Source organism: Siniperca chuatsi, linkage group LG7 (assembly GCF_020085105.1).
Source record: "Siniperca chuatsi isolate FFG_IHB_CAS linkage group LG7, ASM2008510v1, whole genome shotgun sequence".
Lineage (NCBI taxonomy): Eukaryota > Metazoa > Chordata > Actinopteri > Centrarchiformes > Sinipercidae > Siniperca > Siniperca chuatsi.
This window is the reverse complement of record NC_058048.1, coordinates 27,417,754-27,443,335: the sequence shown is the minus strand read 5'-3', so window position 1 is coordinate 27,443,335 and position 25,582 is coordinate 27,417,754. Positions and strand designations below refer to the sequence as shown.

Sequence of the window (25,582 nt, the reverse complement as noted above, 5' to 3'; positions counted from 1 at the left end):
CAAAGTGAAGAGTGAAGAAGGTGACTTTGAATTTCACCATTACACACTGGTAAGCTCAGTATTTAAAACAGGTGAAAGTGCATAGGTTAAAATAGGCAATGGTCCTTATGCTGAATTGCAGGTGAGGTGTTTAAGTTAAAACAATAGAGGTTTGCAGCTGTATGATGGATGTAACCTAATGGGTGTGATTTGCCTAATCTTCGCGGGTCTTTACGCCATGGTGGAAACACACACAACAACGGGCTGAAGGAACCTTTTAGTTCCTTGAAAAGTAGTTCCTGGGAATGTAATTTCCAGGTACTTTGGGTGGAAATGTGGCTTTTGTTTGCAGTAGTTTAGCCAAATTATCTATCCACTTTATTTGAAGGTAAAACTCAAAGTAAGCACATCCAAAATAGTCAGTAATAATCCCTAAGTGCAGTAGGTCAAAGTTGGACCAGGAAGTCGGTCTATAACTGTCATTGATATTTACAGTTTGGGTAATCATTTTACAGTTTGCCTTTGTTTTCTCTTCTAAAAAGTTTTGGCTAAACTTTGGGTTTGTTTAAAACTTGTGTGATGATCTGACCACCCTGTCTGACTTCTTTTTACCGATGCTGCTTCCTTGCAGCTTTTTCAGCTTGTAGGTGCCAGACAAACAGTCACAGATGCAAAGTTTCGTATGCATAATTTATTTCTCACTGACACTGTTGATGAACAAATACACATTATGAAGCCTGGTACCTCCTCTCTCGGACTGACATACAGATGCACAATAAAAGCAATGGTACACAGAGCAGCATTTAGGGCAACACTGACAAGCTGAAAATGTCCAAAAAACCTGCCATCATTGCACCGAGCAGATGAATGCTTTCATGCCAAGACAACATAAAAAACTGGTGTTGCAAGGATCACCTAGACAGTTTCCAAAACATTTCTCATCCTTAACACGTAATTGTTGGCCAGTGGAACTGATGGACACTCGTTGTCTATCACCATGAAATCACTGGGTCGGAAAGGAGTTATTTGAGCCATAATACTCCACACAAGGGACATTTGTATGTCACTGTTATATATCTGAACATACAGCAGAACATTCTGTATGCAAACAGACAATTTGTTGAAATGTTATTACCACTGATGCACAAAAACAGTTAAAAATTTTTTTTAATGCGCATAATATCAAACTGAGAAAAAGTTTAAAGATCAAGCTGACAGCTACAACTTAATTTCAGAAGTTGAAGATGCCTCTGCTCCAACAGCTGTGTCCAGTCTGCATTTTTTTCAAAGTGACACCTATACTTTCTTTATGTACAGTATTCAAAATTCTGTTGTATAAGCTGCCATTAAGTTTTCGGATCCCAGCTGTTGTGAATGCTAAAAAAGCTATGTTTGGTCACTTTGTGTTGGATTTAGTGTAAAAAGCTGCCAACAAGGAAAAGGAAGATCAGTATAACATCAAATAATGGTAAATATGCACAGCAAATATTTTTAAGATTTCTTCTTTTTTCCTTTACTTGACTTTATGACTTCAGAAAGTAGTCAACATATGGCAAAATATGGCAGCTAATCCAGCATTGGCATATTAAAATTGTCAGTTATATATACATTAAGAGCAATCAGCTTCACATATGAAAGGTATGACATGCTTGCTGTACATTTTTAATTGTTGATTTTGAAATAAATCATTAAAAACAATCAATGTTAACATTGCTGTTTTGAATGCTGCCACATACACTCATGGCTGCTGGCACAGTTCTTCTGAACTGGAAATGGTTTTATATGGATATCCAGTAAAGTATTTCTTGATTTCCTCATCACACTTTTGACATTACAGAGAAATGTTTCTTAATTTGTTTCCCTAATATGACAAACAACGTTAGCAGCCAGCAGTGTCGCTTGCATCAAGGAGGAATGTACAAATCTTGCTAGGGAAAACGAAAGTTAGATCATAAAATTTTGATGTGCAATGTGTGTGATGAGAAAAAATTAAAAAGACTGCACTGTATATAATTTAGGAAGTTCGGGATAGTTTATATGGCATCTGTCTGAATTAGGAATATAAATGGTATCAGGTCAACTGTGGGTAGCCTTTACCAAAGCACAAGCATATAGTTTGGATTCATGGAGGTTGAGAGATGCTTGTCTGGCAACACAGTTTCGGTAAAGGTAAATCTGTTTCACTGTATCATCTGTTTCTGCTCCACAGTGCCCTCAGTGTAATGTGCTTAAAATAATTGATAAATTTGACTTTCAAACTTAGCTGAATGCAGTAAAAGGCTTTGGTTTAGGATTTTCTCTGTCATTTCGGTGGACTGAGTCCTGATTATTTAGCTGTCTGTGGTAAAAATGACAGAAAAAGAAAAAACATTGCTCACATTACATAATAGACACTTCTACTCAAAGCCTTCTTGCTATCACAGTTTATGAGCTGAGGTACTTCATAAGGCTTATTTCCTTCAAAAAACTAATAAAACAGTAAACACATTTCCAACAAGCATTAAAAATGTTTTTGACCAGTAATCTACAATCTTTTTTTTACTACCCTTCTGCTCTTCCATATTCCAAAGTGGTGCATTTGGGTGTCAAACCCCAATCTCCTACATCCAGCCTTTGTCCAGTTGGGTGTCAATGCAGTCTGAATGCAAAGGTGTCTTCTCTCAGACCACTAACAATACTCAGCCATGCAGAGTGTGGTCTGTTTAAATAATTCCACTTAAATAATCAAGAATGTCTTCCTAGGCATCGTAAATGACTGGATTTTGTCCAAATATCCAAGTTGTCAAATTGTGTTTGATGAGACCCTTTTTAGCCGCACCAGTGACATGACTATAGGGATGTCAGCTGGTCTGTCGATCTGTTGGTCCAACACTTGAAATATCTCAACATCTACTAAGTGGATTGGCATGGAATTTGGTAGACATTCATGGTTAACTGAGGCTGAATCCTGAGGACTTTGGCGATCCCCTGACTTTTCCCATATCGCCACCAGCAGGTCAAAATGTCCTCTTCACTTCAACTGTACTCTTGTATTAATGATAACATAGCATGTTAACATGCTAACATTAGCATGCAGTGCAGCTGTGCAGACACTGACAAGCCATAGCTTGAAGTAATGAAGGTTGAACCAACTCAGCAACAAAGAACTGAGCCTGACAAGTCTGAGCAGTCTGAGATGTCCTAAAATGGTCACTGTACAAAGGATAAACCCTTTTGATTTACAACATGACCTGTCCTCAGGTGCCACCCTCAGGCCAAACTTTATATGTGTTGCCCCACTAGTGGTAAGGATCTAACAATAGCAAAGTAGTATTTTTCATTCACCCAACAATTTTGTTTTCTGGTGTGTAAGCATTTCAGTCTTACAGAGGCTGCTACTGTGGCTATTTTCAACGTGGTTTCAGCAATCTCATTCCCATTCTGGCTTGTTAATGTGCCATTTAGTGGACGCTTTTGCCCCAAGCATCTACAGCCTCATAAATACATCTGATTTCAGCTTGTCAGGCCAGAAGACATCAGACCCTGTCAGTGTTAGGATATTCTTCCATCCACTGAGCTGAGCAGTTTGGACCTCTTACAGTACAGCTCCAGGTAGAGATCACTTCCTAACACTGAGGATGGTCATCTGTAGACACTCCTCCTTCAGAGCCACTAATTCTGTCTTGTAGCTGCTTGTCTTGCCTCCATCAGCGTACACACAAGGCTGCTTCTTTGCTGACAGTGGTGTTTCCATAGTCACTGAACCAGCATTGAGGATGTCGCCGTGCGATGGTGAGGAAGAGGAGCCTCTGTGGCAAGCTGCAGACAGTAAAGCTGAGAGAGCTCGGCCAACGTCGTGTCTAGCCCCCTCGTTGACAAAACAGTACAAAATGGGGTCAGCAACGCAGTTGAGGCTGGTCAGTGCCAAAGATACATGGTACGCTGCAAACAAGCTCTCCTCTGAGCCGCAGTCACACGGCTTCCTTAGAAACATGACACTCCGCACCAGGAGGAGGATGTGGTATGGTCCAAAGCAGAGCAAAACGATCAGGATCAGACTTAATGCCAGCCGCTGAATTTTGGCCTTTTCCTGGCGCTCTGTTGAGACGTTGCAGCGCACTGCTGCCAGGATCCCGCGGTAGGCGACAAGCATGGCTGTCCATGGAGCGAGGAAGCCCAGAAATGTCCTGTAGAGGTTCATCCCTGCCACCCAGTCCTGCATGGGATACTTCTCAAAGCAGAAGGTGTGGTTGAACCGATCCTGGAAGAGCTCATCGTGGAAGAGAGGAGCAGAGTTGGCTACGATCTCAATGATCCACACCATGGCGCTGACCAGGACAGCTGCAGGAAGTTCAGGAGAGGAGAGGAAAGAAGAGGAGAGAGAAATATTTGACTTTGTGGTAACTTCCATTCCCCTAGCCAGTGTGAAAACTGTTTTGTATTGAAAGAAGAGTGTTCTTGGAATTACAGACATAAACACAGCTAAGAGAGCGTACTCAACTTTCGATTGATTGAATGACACCATGTGGCCTGAATACCATCTGTTTTGGACAAAAATGTTATCCATGAGGATACAGTACTTTATGAAATGGTATTTCAGAGCCTCACTGTCACCCACATGAAGAGTTTCCATCAAAAATGCTTTTCCAATTGGGGTAAAAAATGTATTTCCTAAATTTCGTCATTTTGTATTTCTAGAAAAGTTAGTCTGGGCCTCGTTTATGAACTGGGCTTAAGGTACATATCATTACATTTTATTAAAAGTAATGACTTTAGCAGACATCCTTGTTTAATTAGTTATTTATTAAAACCTCTTTTGACATGGAAGTGATCTTATCGCTACACCAACTGAATTTCCTGTTATGTCAGGGAATGGCAGATATGAATACGCACATCCTCTCCAGGCTCAGCAGCAGCACAGTTTGGGAAACTAATCATCAAATACAATATCTTTATCCTGCAAAAACAGGATGAGATCCAGTATGCCGTATGTCAGTACTGACTCTTGTTTTATTGAATGAATTTTAGAATGCTGTGAATAATGATGATTGATGAAGATTACATTTAAGTACAAATTCAAGAACAATTTTACAAATTAGGTGCCTGATATTAAGAACACTAATTAAAAGTACCATAATTTGTATTTATGTGAATTTGTTTTTATGACAGATATATTATTTCAGAAGAAAAGCCCATCCTTAACCCTACATACCTGTTTTGATTCGTCGGACCTTGGCAAAGCGCAGAGGATATGCCACAGCCAGGTACCTGTCCAGTGAGATACAGCAGAGGAAGGCGATGCTGACGTAGATATTAGTGTAGAAGATGAAGCCGAACAGCTTGCAGCTCTCCTGACCATGGATCCAGTCATCGTGCTGTAGGAAGTAGTCGATCCACAGAGGAAGAGTAGTGATGTAGAGGAGGTCAGCCACTGACAAGTTGATCAGGTAGATGCCGAGCTCATTGCGTTGGCGTACCTGGAGGGAGGAATGTGATCAAGGGAAGGAGAGAGTGGAGAGGAAAGAAAGGATAGGGAGAGAGATGAAGATTTAAAATTAAAAGAGAAAATGGATTAACACAGAAGTAGAAACATGTGCAATGACAGAGGGAGGTTGATGAAGAGTGCAATGAAGAGTGTCAGGTTTTGTTCAACTTGGTTTTTGTAAACACATCAAACAGTCAGTGAAAAGATAATGAGGCAAACAGTGTCTGTGTTTTCTTTTTATGCAAACTTAAAATATGAGAGAAAATAAAATGCAAACAATGTTTGCATTTCCATCAGTTGCAAATTATTTGGCTTCCTGAATGTCAAAACATGGAACAAATGCAAAGTCTTTGAAGGACTAATTAAGTTTAAATGTATTATTGTTGTTTAGTATCTCATACAGATAAACATATTCTGTGCCTTAAAAAACAAAGAAGTGCACTTGGTAAAATACTGCAACTCAAAGACGAACAACCACAACAAGGGCTTGTAAATTAGAGAGAGAGGTGGACAAATATTTCGTAGGCAGCAGTTCTACAATGTCCACTTCACGGCTTCTATTAAGCTTTTCTAATCTGATTTGTCAGCACTTGGATTGAAATCCAGCTACTAGGAGACAGCTCTGTTTCCCATGCAGTATTGATATTACAATGTTAATATTTTGGCAGAACCGCCCTGGTAAATAAACAGCACGCAAAGTATGTTCATGTTTTGGATTCAGTTCAGGTGTTGTCATTAATGAAGTTGGTGGCTCTCAGCAATGTAACTAATGCTGCCAAGCACTGAAGAGTGTTTGGGACCTACAATAACCATAATGCGCTTATGACACAGTGCACCTGTGCTCCTTCGAGTCATGGTGTCTGTGCCAGGGCTCAAACTGAATGTAAAAAGTTGAAGAAGTGGCCTTGATGCTGAGATGGAAGCAAAACAATAATCTAATGTTGAAATGACATTTGAGTTCCCTAACTCAAATATGAGTTAGTGAACTTTCTTGAATGAAAAGTCAATAATAATTCTTCCTGCTGCTGCCAAAGCAAACTGACAGTCTGTGGGAAACACTGGAAATGTTTGACGCTGTATGGGAAAATATCCCCAATGCTCTGTTGACTATATGTAGCAGTGTAGTGTCAGTGTGTAGTACACAGTGAAAACGCAATCATGTTACCTATTACTTTATAGTAATCAGTTACATAACTCATTACATGACTTTCCTTATTCTTTAATTAATTTACAGAAAACAAAATGTTGAATGAGCAGCCAGCCCACACAGTGAAGCTGTTTACTGACCATCAACAGCTACTGTAAGTGTTACTGTAACCCTTCTTCACACACAAAAAGTAGAAATTATGAATCACTTTATTTCGTTCAGTTCCGTATTACGATTTTCACTGTACATTTGTCCACAGTCACTGACTATGTAGTTTGTTTGTTCGTTGGTATTTTTGGGAAGGTAAGCACTCGCATCACTGTTCATAATGCAATGACATTTTGGCACTGCTTCTGACTCTTAACTTCAGTATTCGGGCGTGAGGACAGTGGAGTATCTGCTGGTGCGGGTGGGCCTTGAGTAAGCTCAGTCTGTTGCTTTTTCGAACAGTTTCATTCCTTTCAGTACAAATAAAGGCCTATTTAAGCACTGTCTATCTGAATCTGAATCAGTACAGAATCTGCTTATTGAATTCAAACCATTTTGCATCCTGTATCGAATCAATTTAGGTTTAACTTTTTAACAAAAATAACCTCAGAGGGAAAACTCATTATATTACTTAAATGCTATTTATCTAAAATCCTAAATTTTACATTTTGCAAAGTTTTTTACGTTGCACTAAGAGAGAAGATTTGTACAGAGTCATTAGATTCTAAGCTTTATAAATCAGGGTATTACCCTGGGTGAAACCGGCAATCAGAACCCAGCCCAACTAGGTTTGAAACCACTACATTAGAGTAACACGTTACTGACCAATGCTGGTGGCAGGGTGTGTGTGTGTGTGTGTGTATTAGTGTGTCTCCTCCTTACCTGCATGTAGGCAGCCCACAGGGCCATGCAGTTAGTGGGCAGCCCCAGAACGATGACTATGATGTAGAGCGTGGGCTGGAAGAACTGGTCCACCTTACTGTCCACATCACAGAACGAGATGTTGCACATTGTCCTGTGTGGAACGCTTTGTGTGTGTGCAGGTGTGTGCAGGTGTGTGATGTGTGTTCAGCTACTCTCAGCTCTGAGTGTCCCTCTGTAGTTTCACTATATTCCAGCTCCAGCAGTTTGACAGTGACATGCTGACTCTGGCGTCCTGCTCGGCTACTACACGGCTGTCCAACATGGAGCAACAGAAGAAAACAGAACTGTCATTTCTGGGGAATTTCATGGTTCCTGTTAAAACACTGTCCTTCTCGCACAGGGGCCTTGGTGTGTCATAATCCTCTCTCACGCTTCAAAACCAGCCCCCACTTCCCTCAGCATGGAGGAAAAGAGGAGAAGAAAGGAAGGAGCGAGTGATAAAATGTGGTGAAATGAAAGCTGCCTTATCGACACTGTGCCAGACCTCCTGCGCCTGGACAGGGCCTTATCAATCTTTTAGAGATTAGAGGCCTGCCAGGTCCACTGTGAGAAGGAGAGGCTGAATGTCAGTGTGTGTGTATAGGTGTGTCTCAAGGTCCTGATGACACACAAAACTCCTCTGGGATGCTCCCACTAAAACACAGGAATTACATTACAGTGCTTCTCCACTCTGGAGCTGACAGACCGTCCATTTACCCTGGAGTCCTGAACATCTGCAAGAGAGAGAGAGAGAGAGAGACTGTAAATTTATGTTGCTTTATAATTAATCGTCCTACAAAACAAAACAAAAAAGGTCAAAAGAAAAAGACTTGTTTTTGTTTAGTTTGTTTCAGTGGAAGAATTTTATTTGTTGCATTTATGTTCATCAATTACCTAAGATAATAAAACAAATTAAACTAACGTAAATAAGATAAAAGGGATTTCAAAACACCTAAAATTAGTAATTTAAAAAAAGAAACTTTAACAATAAAAATAAGGCGGTCTTAGCTATTTAATATATAAATGCAAGTCTTTAAAACCTTTAATTATCACTTCCTATTGTCTGACAGTATCATATATATTCTGTATGAACTGTTTCCAGCTCCTTATTAAAGCTGAATTATTCAAACCCAACCCCATTCCAACAAGTGGAACTAAAGTATTGTAGTTGCGTTGTGCATCATTTTATACACATTTTGCTGGCAGTTTTGGTATCTTTGGAAACTAGAATTTAAAACAAAAGTCATTTGGGTTTGAACAATGTTTGGCTGCACAGCACGAGTTTGTAATGACTGCAGTTAAAACTTTCACTAAACATGATGCTCTTTTGTGCAATATTCAGTATTCATCTGTCGTCCTCACTTCATTTTGCCTGCCTGCCTTATCAGATGTCAAGCTCTCCTGACACTACAACCATTAATATTTGTGTTTCGGGCTCATTTCCTGTATTTATTTGCTGTGCCCTACATTGAGTTTATATACACTTTTAATGCACTACGGTTTCTTGTCAAAAGGCTCAGACTTGTCGTTTTTAGGCATTTGGTTTGGTTATTTGAAGTGAATGGAATACCTCTCGGGGTGAAAACAAACCACTCAAAACTGATATGAACACACCCTCAACACATACAGTCAAACCCTTTCTTCTAATATATTGAATTCTGCTGCCCCAATGGACTGAGGTACAGTAGGAATGGAAGAAAGGGGCACAGAGAGGAAAACATTAGGGGGTTGACTTTCTAACATCTGGTATGATAACACAGAACATGCTGACACATTGTACAGGCACAAAAAGACCTTGCATAGAGTGCAAACAGAGAGTCCAGGGCATATGATAAGCATTATGTAATTCTTCGTGTAAACATGACCTAAATATACATGTACATTAGAAAGAGAGAGAGAGAGCAGGATGGGAGCTCAGTTTCTGTTTCACTCCTTGACTTCTTACTTTCCCCATCCTGAGCTCCGCTTCTGTTTATACATTTTGGACCGCCTTGATATTTTTGCATTTGGCTGATATGAGTCCACATATGCTTTCAATCACTTTACTTAAATATGTTCTTAAGCACTGTGAACTGCCTTCCTCCAGAGTTTATGTATGTTTCAGCTTATTTTCATTCCTCTTAGGTCGATAGATTTCAAAAATAACTGTGTAGTTTTTTCAGCCTGAAGAGCCAAATGGATATTGCAGCTTTTACACATTTCATTGAAATTTTTGTCACAGAAAAGCTTGAATTTGAATTAAAAAATATAATGACATCAACTCAGTCCTGCTAGCACCCACCAGAGGCTGTGTTTTTCATTATCTTAAGCAATACACAATAGATCATGGAATCAGAATTCCTCTTATGGTGGGAAAGTTTGGTGCAAATCTCATGGCAATCTGTCCAGTAGTAATTTGACCTAAATGTGGCACTAATGGAAGGTCATGTAATCACAGAAATGGACAGAGATCCTCTGGGAGCGTGCAAGTGTTCATTTAGTAACTGTTATTGTAATATGTCCGTTACAATTTTGTACCATGAATGCACATCACAGATTCCAGGCAATCCAGCCATATGATTCCTTGAGTACAAAGCTGACAACTGGATCTGAGGACTGTGCAAAAGAAAAGTTCATGCAGTGTCTAAAATGGAAAGGGTTCTTCCTTTGTGGACCATGAATGTGCTTAGTAATTTTAATGGCAAAATTGATGGTGGTGCTAGAGAAAAAGTCAGGCTGAGTCAGTGTTCACTTCCTGGTTAAAAGTCCCAGCAAGAGATGTCTGTCGCCACACATCTAAACAGTTCAAAGATCTGTGAAGGAAACAGCTTCAGCCTTTGACAATGTGGCAGTCACTGGTGTGGAACAGTGACTTTGGACAGAGTTGCCCCAGTGCCACAGTCACATAGACAGACATGTAAGCAACACACACATGTGAGGGCTAAGTAAGGTGTTGATAAGCTGAACCTCAACTGGGTCACAACTCTGCTGTAATCTGTTATAACACACATCAGCACCACAGTACAGCGACTGTTAGAGGTTTATTTGGGTTAATTGCCTTTACCAAAAAGGTCTCACTACATCGACCTACACTTTCCCCAAAAAAACTCTTGCATTAGCATTTCACATGTTCTAACTGTGTCCATGGTTTAAGTGGGTGTAAATGTCAAGTTGGAGGTAAATTGTTTTGTTTTTCCTTCAAATCCCCTAAAAACTTTTGTTAGCATTGTTAGAGTTCCACATCGAAACAAACAAACGGTGCTTCAGCTTTCTCACTGAGGAATGTTAGCAAGACTAAAAGGGCTTTTTGTTTTTAGCCTTTTAGGGAAACTTCACTCCTTCTCTGAAGTGTTTAAGGACCATTATTTGTGCTTTGATTATGTTGCTGATTCCACAACAGAGAAAACTCCCTCCAGTAGCCCTTGTGCAAGAACTAACTGCTGTGTATTGTGTTAGGGTGTTTCTGTAGCTACAGCTGCATTTGGCATAAAGAAAATAATTATATCCAGTTGACATTTCACTTTCACTTCCTTTTACATTTGTGTGCTCATGATGTATGACAATACATCATCATCATCATCATTATGGCCAAAATCTAAATTTAAATTCCACTGAAAAATAATTTTCAGTGCAGTGAAGTATATTCCTGCCAGTGAAATTGAATGTTCGGGTAGTGCGCTGTCTGTTTATTTGAAAATGAAAATGCAAAGTCCATTTTACTATCAGTTTCATTATAAGTGGTGGATGAAGTATTCTAATCCTCTAGTGTTAGGTTTACAATAGAAAAATAATCCATTACATGTAAAAGTCCTGCATTAATTGTATTAACAGTAAAATTACAATTAAAGTATCGAATTAGTAGTGAAGAGTTTACTTTCACTCGTATCTCCAGTTTTGGGGATTGTCATCTAGGAAAGGAAGAAACACGACTTAAAAGATGGAAGGAGATGAGAAAAGAAGCAAAGATGAAGAAAGAAGGAAAGAAAGGCACATAAGGACAGAAGGAAGGGGAAACCCTTAAGTTAAAAGGTTGTGTAAACTCTGTAAAACTCTGATGGAAATAAAATATCAGCACCTTATCTGTACCTATCAGTACTTAAGTACAGTAGTTCAGTAAGTACTGAGATACTTTATACCGTCAATTTGATGTTTTAACCGGAGCAACTTTCTGAGAATGAACATTTACATCATTAAAACTAAATTTAGTATCTCTCTGCATCACCCTGCAGCCACAGAGCGATCTCACTTCCTCATTAGAGAAAACTGCAGGGCCACACCAGTGACAAAACCACTGCCAACCAACTTTATCACTTGAAGTCTGCTCTGTGTGTGTGTGTGTGTGTGTGTGTGTGTGTGTGTGTGTGTGTGTGTGTGTGATTCTGGCTTTGTGCTCACATCAAACTATGTGAACTTACTGATTAAATACAAACTGAGTTAATGTAAGATCCAGTCAGTTCAGAATACACTCTGTCCATCAGCTACAGAGGATGAGTTTGGGGTGTCGTGTCTTACTCATGGGCTTGTTGTCAGACCTCATTTACCTAAGCAATATGACTAACACAGAGTGACATGGGTTTGTCTCCCAGCGTGTAGAAAACATCACTTGTGTTATCTTGGTCCACCCTGTCACCAGAAATGTGGTTTGTTCTGTCAGTTATAGATGTTTATCACAAAGCATTTGCATGCAGTGGCCACACACATGCAACTTTCTGTTGGTGTTGTGGTTTCAGAATCAAAGATGTGTGAATGTGTTTGTGTACATGTGAGTGAGAATATGTGTGTGTTCTCCTGGGAGGTTCCTTTACGGTGTCAGGTCAGTTAGCAGCAGCTGACAGACTCCTCAGCAGTCAAACATTCAGCCTGTTTCTGATACACTGGTTGATGAACAGAGTCATGATGCTCAGTCACAGTCACAGAGGACTGTACAGACTCACGCTGCTTTGTCCTCTTTAACTGAAGTACCCTTCTGCATGAAATAAATAAATAAAAAGTATTAGTTATTAGTTTTATTGTTGTTGCTGCTGTTAATTATTTTGTGAGAAAGCCTTCCAAGCTCCCACTTAAAGGTGGGGTATGCGATTCTGGAGAAATCCAATACCATAATATAGAGCAAACAAAGACACCGCAAGTTTTCTAACTAACGTTAGCTAGGTTGTGGGTTAGCAAACTGTCCCTACAGTTGCTGCTTCGAAGCTAACAGCCAGAAAGGACGAGACGGTTTCCCAGCCAGCAAACAAACTCCAGACAGCGATACTCACAACTCTCCTGCCACTATAGCAGTCATTTAACGTTACCTGACACACAAATCATGGCTGGAATGGTGTTGTGTGGCCCAGTCCGAGCCACTTTGTTTATTTCCCATTTACAGAGCAAGGGCTGTGTACAAACACCAGAGTTTTTTTTCAGCACACACACTGAGGAGGAGATATTCGCTGAATTTGACAAAAAGATGTGTATTGGATTAGAATCGCATACACCATCTTTAACAAGCAATGATGTAATTGTCTTCTTAAAGTTTTTGAGCATTAGTAGCACTACGGAGCAGTGTTTTTATGAGTGGGTCCCTGTTTTGTTTGTATTGTGCACAAGCATATGGGTGGCACAATTCATATCCTGCCAGTGGTTTCACACTATAACACTGATGGACAATTAGTGGCAATAACACACCAACAAACGTAGCAATGCACCAACAAATGCAGTGAAGAAGAGGAAGACTGCTAACATGCAAACATGGAGGTAAACAATGCACAATTTAAATTATTTTAAAAATTAGCTGTTTAATGAGGAAGAAAATGCATTCAACAGACAATGTGTTTTGGTGAGTAACACTGAATGTCAACAAAACGTTTGTTTGTTTATAGGAATACTTTAAAAAAAAGTCATATCACCAAAATATACAAATTTTGTTTAGACAAAAACATCTTCATTTCATTAGACTACCCCTGAACTTATTTTCATGTTTGCAGCAGCTGCTGCTGCTGTCACAGCTGGTTATGCAAAGTAACAGGGATAGGACCCAAATACAGACAGTTGAGGCAGATGGGATGATTTCAATGATTTGTTCATTAGGTAGCAGGCAGGTACAGGTAGGCAGGCAGGTAACAGTCAGGCAGGTAGGTACAGGTCCAGGTAACATAAAGGTAATGGAAACTCGAGTACGAGAGCACAAAGCAAAAACCAACATTGTAACTGGGATGAACTGGCAGAGCATGAGAGGGAACGAGCTGGTTAAGTATCTGCAGGGCTGATGAGGGAGAGTGGAAAGAGGTGAGCAGGTGGGCGGGGAAGGTCAGGTGACTTCGACTGGAGAGAAAGGGGTTTTTGCAGGGCAGGAGGGAGTCGCTGGATGTGGGAGTGAGATGACTGGGACAGGAGAAAAAGTCAGAGGGCATCTCGTGGACAGGACGAGAATGGCAACGAATGTGTTTGAGGAAGTGGGAATGTGGCTGAAGAGAGGGACTGAGGAGCAAACCGTGACAGCTGCCCACTGAGATGTTTTATTGCAGCCATTGCCTACAATTTCCTAACTGCTTTATTATCACTTTAAAATGATTGCATGTCTCAACACCTCTGTGCTTACATCCATTGTCACATTGCCTGCATACAAATCCTCACTGCAGGACTGTTATCTATGTGACTCTTCATGCTTCAGTCAACTTAAACCTATGAATGCCACTCGTACAAGTGGCTGTTTCTGTGCTTTGAAGGCTTAGTTTCTGGTAACAGTGTTCATCAGTAACTCTTCATAGTGTGACATTGTATCTGATGTAAGCTGCCCAAACCTGGATTCTTTTACTATTAAACAGGAAAATTTGCAGATTAGACAAAGCTTCACCTCACTGTCTATTTATTCAGTTCATCACTCGGCTCACAGACAGTTTAGTAAAGATTGTGTGTTCTGAGAAGATGAACTGAAGAACTGAAACTGTACAGTAAGTGTTGACAAATACTGTAAGGAAGCTGATTTAAAAAGTGATGTCAGAAATTTTAAAAATAACTCATAACTGCTTTCACAAATTCTTTGATGGCATAAAAGTAAATGATTGCTGCAGGGTAAACACCAGAGAAGCTGAGCTATTTGTGACTTTTATTAAGTCATTTAAAATAATAATCATGACTATATTTAGCTGTTTTACAGTAAGTTGACAGTGTGTAGCCGTGTTCTCTGTGTCACAGATGACAGTGGATTTTCTATTCTTAAAATTAGGAGTCATCTTTAGACATTTTACAAAATACTGTAGCTCAGTCTTTGAAATATTGGCTACTTTTTCAGGCTGTTTTCTTTCCATCATTCTTTCCATCACTCTCCCTTTGCAGTCTTGCATGTATTAAATAGCTTATTTGCCAAAACGTTCTGTATTACTATGGAGAAAATGTGAAAATGGTTTTTATTACATGAAGTACAGTTCTGCAAGCATGTACTGTAACTGAAGGTTTAAGGCCACAGTTCACAGCTGGAAAGCGGTTCAAGAGGTTTATTAGCAATTAAGAACTAGGAATGTGTGTTTGTGTGTGTGTGTACAATGGAGACCTATATCAACCTGTTGCGTGCCGTCCGGTGCAACACAGCAGCGTCAGATCTGCTGCCAGAGGAGATTAGGTCAAGGCAGCTGTGCAGACGTCTGGCTGGCTGTCAGCACACACACACACACACACACACATATTTTCTGTCTAACATACCATACACACAGATGTTTTCTCTCTCATATACAAACACACATACAAACTCTACACACAGTGTGCTACAGGACACAATTCCAAACACATACACACACAATACATCTCTCTCCATCCTATACTTACAATGTACCCTTTCACTTCCCTGCTACACTCCCACCATTGTTCAGACCTTTGGCCCTCATGGTCTCGATACAGGTAACTAAACTCTGAATATCACAACTCGACCTGCGCAGACTAAAACTCCCAGAGCAACGAGGAAAAATAAACAACATAATATGAGCTATAACACGCAAGCCAAACAGTCAAAGAGGCTTGAAAGATTTTCTTTTTATACGTCAGCGCAGCATTCAAAGTTGAGCTGTTAACGCCATCGTATGGTAAAGTCAAAATCATTCAATTTGTGGTTTGATAAGGTTGAGTTGAAGTCATGTGACTCAACACAGGTCTTGTCATGAGTGAGTGAGTGTAACTTATCACCATATGATAATGTACTGCAACTTTGACAAAAAAAAAACATGCCTCAGATAAAACAAAATGTTTTGTTAAGTTAGTTTCGTGACCATACTGTCAAGTTTGGATTAGCAGGTGTTCAACTGTTAGAGCCAAAGCTCTGATGTGAGAAGTCATCAAGACTCCACACATGGAGCTCTTCCATTGACAGTGAAGGAGAGGCGAATTTTCTAAAACATTTTGTGGAGACTTCAGAATCAGCATCTCTGCTACTGAAACAACTAGAAAAACAGAACAAGGTTCCACATTTTACAGAACATTTTCGTGTAAATTTATTTCAGTGCCAATCAGATCACTTAGTAATTCTAAGTCTAATTGGTAAAATACTTGATCTTAAAACATTAGTTTGTTTGTTTAGTTGTTTTCAATTTTGTGGTGTTGAATTTGTATTGGCAAAAAGATATGGTAACACAACCTCTGGACCTTTTTGAGTGGAAGAGTCAGCATTCAAAAAGTTTTGCGATACAGTATATTCAATGTAATATGTATAAACTAACTGATAGCTCACTAGCTTTGTTTTTTTTGGTAGAATGTCCCTTTAATTGTTTGGTTTTTGTAAATCGCTCTGTGTCGGTGCAGAAACACTTTAGATTGTGGAGCCAGGAGGGAAGACGACACAAACAAGAGCCTGACCTGTATACGGAAACATCAGGGTCAGTAATGAAGTCATTTACCCTGTTAGGAAGATGTAAAAGTAGACTCTGTGTGTGTGTGTGTGTGTGTGTGTCGTATTGTGTCCAAACTGAATTTCCGAACTTTTTCGACCTTGAGACATTTTTGGAATGTGAGGTCTGGTCCTCATTTCTTGATAGGGCTGTTTGAGGATTATCAATTAATTCCGGTTTATTCTATCTAGGGTCTAATTTTCGTAGTTGTGGCCATCATTTCCATCAGTTCCGATGATATTATACTCACCAAAGAGATCTAGAATCACGCTGTCATCGATAAAACAAAGTGCAATGGTACAAGAATGGAGCAGTCAGACAATCAGACAAGTTGTGAAAAAGAACACAGTTTAGCCAGATTTTTAAAGACACTTTATTTGGAGGTAAAACCGGAGTAAGCTACCTGAAATATAATTAATACCTCGCAAAGGAAATCTGTGTGCAAACAACTGCATACTATAAGTCAAAGCTGAAGCAGGATGTCTGTTGTAAAGTGTGATGGACGTTTACTGTTCTACTGTGACTTAATTTTCTCTTCCAGATAAGTTTGTCTAGCCTGAGGATTTGTTCAGAACCTGTCTTCTTCAGTGAAGGTGAGATCTAGTTATTAAATTAACTGGAATTATTCTCTGAGATTTGGTTTCAGGGGTTAAAGTTAAAATTAGGTTAAGTTTAGGGTTAGGGGCACGGGAATGCAAAATGTCAATGAAAGTTCTCAAAAATATAGATGTACCAACCTGTGTGTGTGTGTGTGTGTGTGTGTGTGTGTGTGTGTTTGGGCAGTAACTGCATGGCTGTTTGCCAAACATTCCTGTTGATAGTCAAACAGTGGAAGCAGGAAGACAGTAATGCTACACTATCAAACATGTCACACCTCTTACACTTCACATAACAACTTTGTCACTTCCAGACACACACACACACACACACACACACACACACACACACAATCCAGTAACCTCACTACCCTCATTCAAATCTCAAAACTGGTGACAAGGATCAAAACCAAAACAATGATAATCTTCAGTGGGCACAGGTAATGTTTAAAGGAATGTTACACTCATTAATAGGCAGCACATCTGTTTTCCCTTTACAACTGCTGCCATCATTAATGACCCAGAAGAGTTCAGTTCAGGGTATCTTTGATATTTGAAAACTGGTGGCCAAATTATTGATGTTTTTTTGTTTTTTTTAGCCTTGTGACCAAGCCTCATTAACAGCGTCAGAGACATCTGAGGGTCGACCCCCAGGGTGTCATCACGCCTACACTTCATTTTCTTTGGCGCAAACCACAGTGGAAACATTTCCTTTACTGTGCATTTGTATTGGTTTGTTTAGATCTCCTCCGTGTGATTATAAATAAACCAAACACAAATCACATGGAGTCACAACTAACTTGTTTAGGGGGGTTTTGGTAACCTGTTAGGTGCCAGGTTGGAGTTTTGGCAGCAATGAGAGAAAACAAAGCTGATTCCAGTCACTGCAACTTTACTGAACATGTTTGATGTGTCTGTGCTGTTCTAACTTTGTCTCATTAGTCTGATATGTACAGCTGTGATAAAACTCTTACTGGCCAAATTATTTTTTCTTTCAAGTGGTCACCAGTCAACAGGACAGCTGATGTCACCTGAGGTCCCTATGGAGCCCTGTCGAAACCCTCTGGGTTGACCCACCCAGACCTAACATTTATAACATTTCTGATACTTCTGAGATTATCAGTCTTCTTGCATGTGCTGAGGTTCATTAAGTTCATTACCATCTTGTTTACTTTCAGAGTGCACCAGGGCTCAGCCTTGAATGGCAGAAAAGGACAATTGTTGACTGTCGCCCCACTGTAACCTACTTTTTATCAACAATAGGCAGCCTGCTGATGACTGATGTCTGTTCACTGCATTGTGGGACGACTCTGGGGATTTCAAGCAAACCAGATGATGTCAAACGTTTTCTATGAACACAGTCTAAGCTCATCCCCAATAGCATTCTGATTGGTTTATTCAATTCAGACAACCCAAAATGCTTCTGTTTTACTTTGTCCTGAATGATGGTGGGCCCCGTCAGACCTTTCTCCATCACTGACGCTGTACAAACATAGTGTGGATTGTGTTTGTCTGCTCATCTTTCTGAGCAGAAGACTCACCATAATTTGTAGTGTTCTCATCTGAACAACTAAGCAAATGAAGTAAACACTAAACTGAACAAATTGCTTCAAACTGTGACTGAGTGGGTCTTATATCTGCCTTTTAATTCAAAGCACGCCCTGCATCACCTTGAGAGTATTTATTTTTAGTTTGAGTGGCTTCAGTGGAAAAGGCAAGCCTCACCCATTCTCCACTATTTATCCAATTGGTGACATGTACTGTAAATGTCCACAAACAATGAGAGAATGGTTTAAAGTGCTCTGTAACAGACCACAGCTGAGATTAATGAACTTTAATTTAGTCAGCACCAAATTAAATTGCTTTAAACTGTTCTGGGGACTAATTAAACATTATGTCATAACACTGTAGTTTTTTAGTTTCCCAGTTGATCAGATTTCAAGAAAATGGACTTCCTGAATTAAATGAATTAAGAGGCCACTAACCCTGACACCAACTAGTAAAACATATACTGTACACCAGAGACTCAGACGCTCACCAGTGTTAGGACGCAGTTTTGTCCATCATCACTACAACCAAGCTTCCCTCTTCCAGTCGTATACAGAAATATATGCTTTGTTGGGGTAACCTCATGTCTCCGCCCTTCAGGATGCCCTTTCTGAATTTCTGAAGTTCCAGAGTCAGAACTGCCGACCCAACGAGGCACCACACAGACACCAGGGAGACTGTTGTATAGCCCTTTTTCTTATCCTTATAAAATGTTTTTGTTCTTCTTTTTATGACGGTGTAGTCCCTCATTCGTCCAGGTGTGTTCTATAGTAGAAAAGGTTTCAGTCGTAGAGTAGCTTAAATTTCTGAGTTCCCAGTTCATTTTTCACAATTGAGAATGACTTCCGGATGGGAGCCGAAACGTCTTGATTCTGAAAACAGTGTCCAGATGACTACGACTGAAACCTTTTCCACTATTCTTCTTTTTATCTTATAATTATTTTTAAGTGTTTCATTGAAGATGTGAATTTGATCATTTCCATTTTTCATGTTCCTTTGTATTGTGTTTTTTATTTTCAAATGACATTTTCAATTTAAGTATTTCCATTTAAGCTTTTCCATTTTAAATTTCAGATTTTTCTATTTCACTTTCCTTTTCAAATTGCCATTTCAAAAGATCCATTTCAATATCCAATTACCTTTGTGAGTTTTCTTTTGTAATTATGGCCTTATTATAAAAGGAGCATATGACTTTATTTACCATTTTCTCTCTTAATTATTCATGTTTCCTTTATTTGTATTTCTGTTCAAAATGATCCTCCACTCAACAAAGTCAGGTGCCTCAAATGTTAATATATCAGGGTTCAAGGTTCAAGGTTGCTTTTATTGTCTCCCAAAGGAGAAAATTGTCTTGGATTAAAGGAATATATACAGACTGGGACAAATTAAAGGAAAAACCTGAATAAAAGAGTAGAGAAACATATCAAATGCAGATGCTTCTGTGCACCAGGTATAAACTGAATGGTTTGGTCCGTATGAAAATGATGTGAATAGAATTCTACGGCCTTTACAGTCACCAGATCTCAACCCAGTTTCACACCTATGGAAGCCACCAAGACCAACGTGTAAGACAACGCTCTCCACCACCATCTCCATAAGACCAAATGACATAATATAACTTTCATCTTCAAATCTATTTAGTGATGTCTGCGACTGTCTCTGATGCTATATGTCATTTTGTTATATCTGTTATGTATGTTTAATTTTCTTTCTATCTGCTGTACTCAGGTCTCTCTTGCAAAAGAGATCTGTACCTGATTAAATAAAAGTTGTATATATAAATGAGGGAATATCTTGTGGAGGAATGGTGTTCATCCCTCCAATAGAGTTCCACAGACTTGTGGTGGCCTGACTCCGCATACTAAGACACTTCACGTTGGTTTTTCCTCTAATCTGTCACCCAGCTGTATATTTCCACTCATATACCCACATTTCAATACGGTCTGGATGTACATATAAGCAAACTGAGGGCTTGGAAATGTAAATCTGAGTGAGTGGGAAAAATCTGTCGTGCTATTTGTTTGGCACATGAAAATAATGCAAATATGCTTCACACAGTTAAATTAATAGTCTGTTTTGGATCCTGTCTATTTAAATAATTCATTGCTATGTTGTATATACCCAGCTGGGCCTGGCGCTTTCCTCCCAGGAATCTATTCAAACAGTGTGTCTATGATTGCAGTACTCCTAAGAGGGCAGTAAAGACATATTCTGTTATTGAAAATGTCAGTTTAGTGATAGTTGTTAAAGACCAGAGAGGAGGGTGATTTCACCAACTCCTCTGGGGACTCAAACTGGCAAACTTCTGGTCACAAGAGTGAGGCATTTTTTAAAAATAAAAAGAGAATAAGATCTACTGGAGGAATATTTGAGGAGGGATTTGAATGTCCAGGGGGAATTTAAGGAAATTAGGAGAAAGTTTTGTACAGAAACAAAGACCCCAGGGTGCCACTTCCAAAGCATTATATTTCCGTCCTAGCCAGAAACCTTTAGTCTGACAGTCAGTATTATTGATACACAATGATGGCGGTGGTGACTAAAATCTCAGACAAGCCAAAGAGATATCCAGAGTACAGGTCTCTATGTTTTCACATGAAACAGACTCAAAAAGAGTTCAAGTGAGCTTGTTCTATTATAGTCAAACATATATTTGTAATTCCAGGCTGGGAGCTGCAGTTTGTCATGTTCATCTGGCTGTGTGTCACTGATTATTACTTTTTATGCAAGCCTGGGTGCGTATTTCACATCTGGGTCACAACTTGCATCCAGAGCAGACACATTTTTCCATATAATTGGCATATTATATTGGTGTGTATGTGTGTGTGTGTGTGTGAATGGGTGAATGAGGCAAATTGTAAAGCACTTTGGATAAGATTTTGACCTCTTTAGTGGTAGAGGTCTTATCATGTGGGCAGTACTCAATACAGGTACATTATGGTCCCCTTTTGTGCAAGTACATATTTGTACCCTTACCATTAGTACCATCAAGTAAAGCAAATTTGTGTACCCTGGCCAAAATGTGCCTATAAGCACTTTTGGTTATAGGCAACAAAAAAACACATGCTACCCCTTTTTGTTTTGCAGCTTCCGATTTGAAATGGCTAATCACTCCAGTCCTTGTTAGTGCTAACTCCCTCTGTTGAACTGAACAAACTGAGACCTGAAACAAACCTGGTCCCTCACTGGCCTCCCACTTACATGCAGTTTTAATTGTGTTTAGTTCTAGCTAAATTGGTACAAATGTGTACCTTAAACTATGAGAAGCTTCATTGCTTAGATCAAAAACTAAACATCTACGATGCATTATGTGCCTGATATGGTACATCTTGAAAAATGTGGTCTTCTGGACAACAATGTATTCATCTGTACCTCTATTTTTGAGTGTGCACTAACCTAAGTTTGAAAATACAGGGTTTAATTGTCATAAGCATTCAGTTCTGACAGTTTTGTGATGGAACTGAGCAGTTTGGAGCAGTCTGACCAGAAAAGATTCTCAGAGAAGAAAGCTGATATCATGCAGAAGCTGCAGAACCATTAGAATGGCACAGCGGTGATATCAAATTAGCTTCTGAGAGGATAATGTGTTGTTGTGTTCCTCATGGTCCACAGATAAGTTGGCAGTGAACAACAGGGACAGTTTGGCTAATGGAGGAAGGGGGTGGATGTGGATGTTAACTTCAGCAGCCAGTCACTGACAGCTACAGAAAGATGCAGCCGCCTCCACAGTCACTGAAAGCACGGATGGTTTGAAGGGTAGATACCTCTCAGTGTTTGTTTTCTGTTTATCATGGCTCAAGCTGGATAATCATTTCCACAACAGCCACATGTACTGTATGCATGGAATGAAAAATATTGGATGAGTTAGTTTTTCCTACTGATTTAAATCCCATTTAGTGACATCTTTGAATAGGATTGGTTTATCTGTTTAAAATAGCATTGAGTAGACTGTGTTTTGTTGTGTGCACATTTTTATGGACAAAGTACATGAGCATCAGAAGTAACATGCTGTCTACACTGGAGGCTGAAGTAAATTTTTAGACTTTAGACATTTTTTTTATGTCTTACACATAACTAACACGTAACTTAAAAACGCATCTGAGTGCTGTTGTGTTGCATTGGCTACACAGACACTGCCTGTATCCCTGTGGAGTTAGTCCCGGCCATATCTAATATGATATTTGCAACAGTGTATCTTACTGATTGTGACAGTCTGGCCAATGAAATTTGAGCAGTGTCTGTCACCAGTAACTAGTGTTGCTCAGTTTTATCTGCTGCTATTTTTTACTCCAATTAACCTCAATTAAATAAAGAATGATTGATGAAGTTTCAGGTTACATCTAGCTTGCTTTTACACTCGCCCACTTTCTCTTATGTATGCTCTCTCTAGCTCTCTCTCTTTCTTGCACACTTTTTTTAAACGATGGAACTAAAGAGTGAGATTCTGCCTGAACAAAAACATATGTGACTGTTAAACATGCAACTTGCCAGCACACTGCATCTTGTTATGTGCTGCCCTGTGCCCTAAAGGATCCTACACACTGGAGTAAAACTGTGATTTCAGCGATGTTTGTTGCATGTCACTCTGTGACACCAAGATGGGTCTAATAAAATCTTGGGCACAATCTGTATCAGGATGTTCGATGACGCATGTCAGATAGTGCCACGAAGGCTTGGAGAATAGTAATGCTACAATGTAAATACAAAACAAATTTGCATGCATACACATCATCATCTGAAGAAATCCATCACCACCACTCTCTAGCGATGGTAGTTTTTTTTTTTTTACCTTAACAAAAATGTTGCTTACAATGTTGCGTCAGCCAGTATTCATGCCTTATTCCCCTTGTTTGGTATGTAGGCTGTAGAATGTACAAATCTTTTTGAACAACTCTTTTTAGTGCCCGGTATGTACCAGGTCACTGCTCATGAATTCTTGACTTTTCCCACTCGCCATTGTCGTAGGGTACCGCCCACGCTGCCTACAGTGAGTAAACGAAAAGCGATTGAATCGGACTCGAGTCCAGACAGCCTGGCAGCTACACTTAATGAACGAGACTGAATGAACCGTTCTCTCATGGGACGTCTGCTGTTGCTTTCCCAGGAAGAACGACTAATTGATGCTGTCAGATCACATTTCTGTCGGGCTTACATAGACATACCTACATACAAGCATGGGCTCGTTACTTAGAAAATGTAATATATATAACATACACGGCTTAGCAAAAATTTGATGTTTTACTGTACACCCCAATGCCAAAACATTATTTTGTATCAGTACTCATCCCTTGTTGCCTAGAATACCTGACGAAAAAACGTCATATTCCATGAATAGCAGCATTTTCCTGCTGCTCATTTTGTTGTTATGCAGTAGGCTAACGTACCGCAGCAATCGATCAACCTCCACCGCCAGCTGAGCCTACAGGCCAATGGTGCATTCACGTGCTCCTCGGATGGTCGTTCTTCCGACTTCAGTGTGTTCATGAGCTTTAAGTTGTAATGTGGAAACAACATGGACGCTACAAACAAGATGTGTTGTATTTTATTTCTCAGTGCGTTTAAACAACACGATGACGCAGAGCAAAGGAAACGGATCAGGTGAGCCATGAAATATGATCGGGAACAAATTTTTCAGATTATTCCGACACCACATGAATGCAGCAGCAGCACAAGGCTAAGGAGGTAACTGGGACGTCTGCTACTTGCTCAAAGAACGACAGATTGTTGGTCAGTGACATTTCTGTAAATTTGTATTGAGTTTACATAGCCCACCTACATACAAGTGGGATGCTCAATCAATGCATTAAAATTAATATTTTATAATTATTAATGTAAACTTATACATGGTGACTGGTAATGAATGTGCATGTACTATAATGGAGTGTCACAGAGAAACTGACACCACATTTTGCAAAAAGTATCAAAACTTGAAAGGTTTGATACATTTACATGTATCGACTCGAAGGAACTGATACCGATGTGAAAAGAATCGGTCCGCACATCACTAGTTACAGCCGCAGTCACATTGAAAGAATTTGGTCCTAAATTTCTGACATTGTCAGAATTTCTTTGGATGTCAAATCAGCTGTTTGTGGCCACCACTGTAGACTAATGACCTAAGATTTCACCACATTTGTCTCACCTGTCAACATTCGCATGGGACTGCCCAAACTCACACAGTGTATAGGGACCCTGACCCATCGTCCACTGTGCCCACTATTCCTGTATCGAGAATAAAGTTAAATGGGATATTTCTTGTTTAAAAAAACGGTGCAGAAGAGGACAAAACCTCTGTGTATCTCTGCGTGACAAAAAAGCAGCTTCGCCAGGAAAAAGCCCTGCCATCCTCTGTGCATCATCATGGAAACAAGGCCCAAAATCTTCCATATCAAACAGGTCCTCCATCAGGTAGATATGTTCTTCTAACCCAGTGGTTGTATATTTAACCATTACTTCCACATAGTCAGCTATGACCTCCCTGATGGCGCCGGACTTGTTTGTTATGAGATCTGTGTAACAACTGCAAAGCAGAAAACCAGCAGAACACAGCTACCGTTACTGTGGTGGATGGGAAATATTCAGGTGGTTAACTATAGTACATGTTTTTAACCAGCCACATCAATGATGGTGCATTTAAAACACAGCTCTGGTCTCTCTCTTTGTATGATACAAGCTTTTCACTTTTACTGACAGCCTTTATGGAAAAGAAAACATCAGTTTAACAGCTTTACAGCAGACTTTCCCATGTGGCTACGTCCGAGACAACAATAAAGATAAGAGATGAGATTAGATTAGATAAAATGTTAATAATCCCTGTGGGAATACTGAGCTGTTACAGCAACACATGTTATAATACAGCACTGAAAAAATCTTAATATTATATATCGCAAATGGCTGATATACACTCGGTAGCTTTTATCAGGTCCACCTAGCTAAACCTAATGCAGTCTAATACAACAGACCTTCATGAAGGTTTTAATGTTCAGTTTTTGATGAGACTGTTTCAGAGAGGTGTTGATTCCACTTTAAGGTTATTTTGGAGGCTGTAGTTTGTGGTGCTGTTGAATTGTATTGTGTTATACTGAGAGGTGTTTCTAATATTTTGTCCACCCCATTTATATAATTG

At 39.6% G+C, this 25,582-nt stretch overlaps 1 protein-coding gene across 1 annotated transcript in view; it reads right to left on the bottom strand.

The window, feature by feature from the left end:
- Positions 1 to 650: 650 nt before the first annotated feature.
- The window catches only part of gpr4 (G protein-coupled receptor 4), a 49,238-nt gene continuing 24,306 nt past the window's right edge, over positions 651 to 25,582 (bottom strand). The window contains exons 2-4 of the mRNA XM_044203048.1: positions 7,461 to 8,215; positions 5,171 to 5,435; positions 651 to 4,299 (exon numbers count right to left, since the gene is read on the bottom strand). Of these exons, the coding sequence (XP_044058983.1) occupies positions 3,578 to 4,299; positions 5,171 to 5,435; positions 7,461 to 7,589 (1,116 nt within the window). The 5' untranslated portion in view covers positions 7,590 to 8,215 and the 3' untranslated portion in view covers positions 651 to 3,577. The remainder of the gene's footprint in view (positions 4,300 to 5,170; positions 5,436 to 7,460; positions 8,216 to 25,582) is intronic.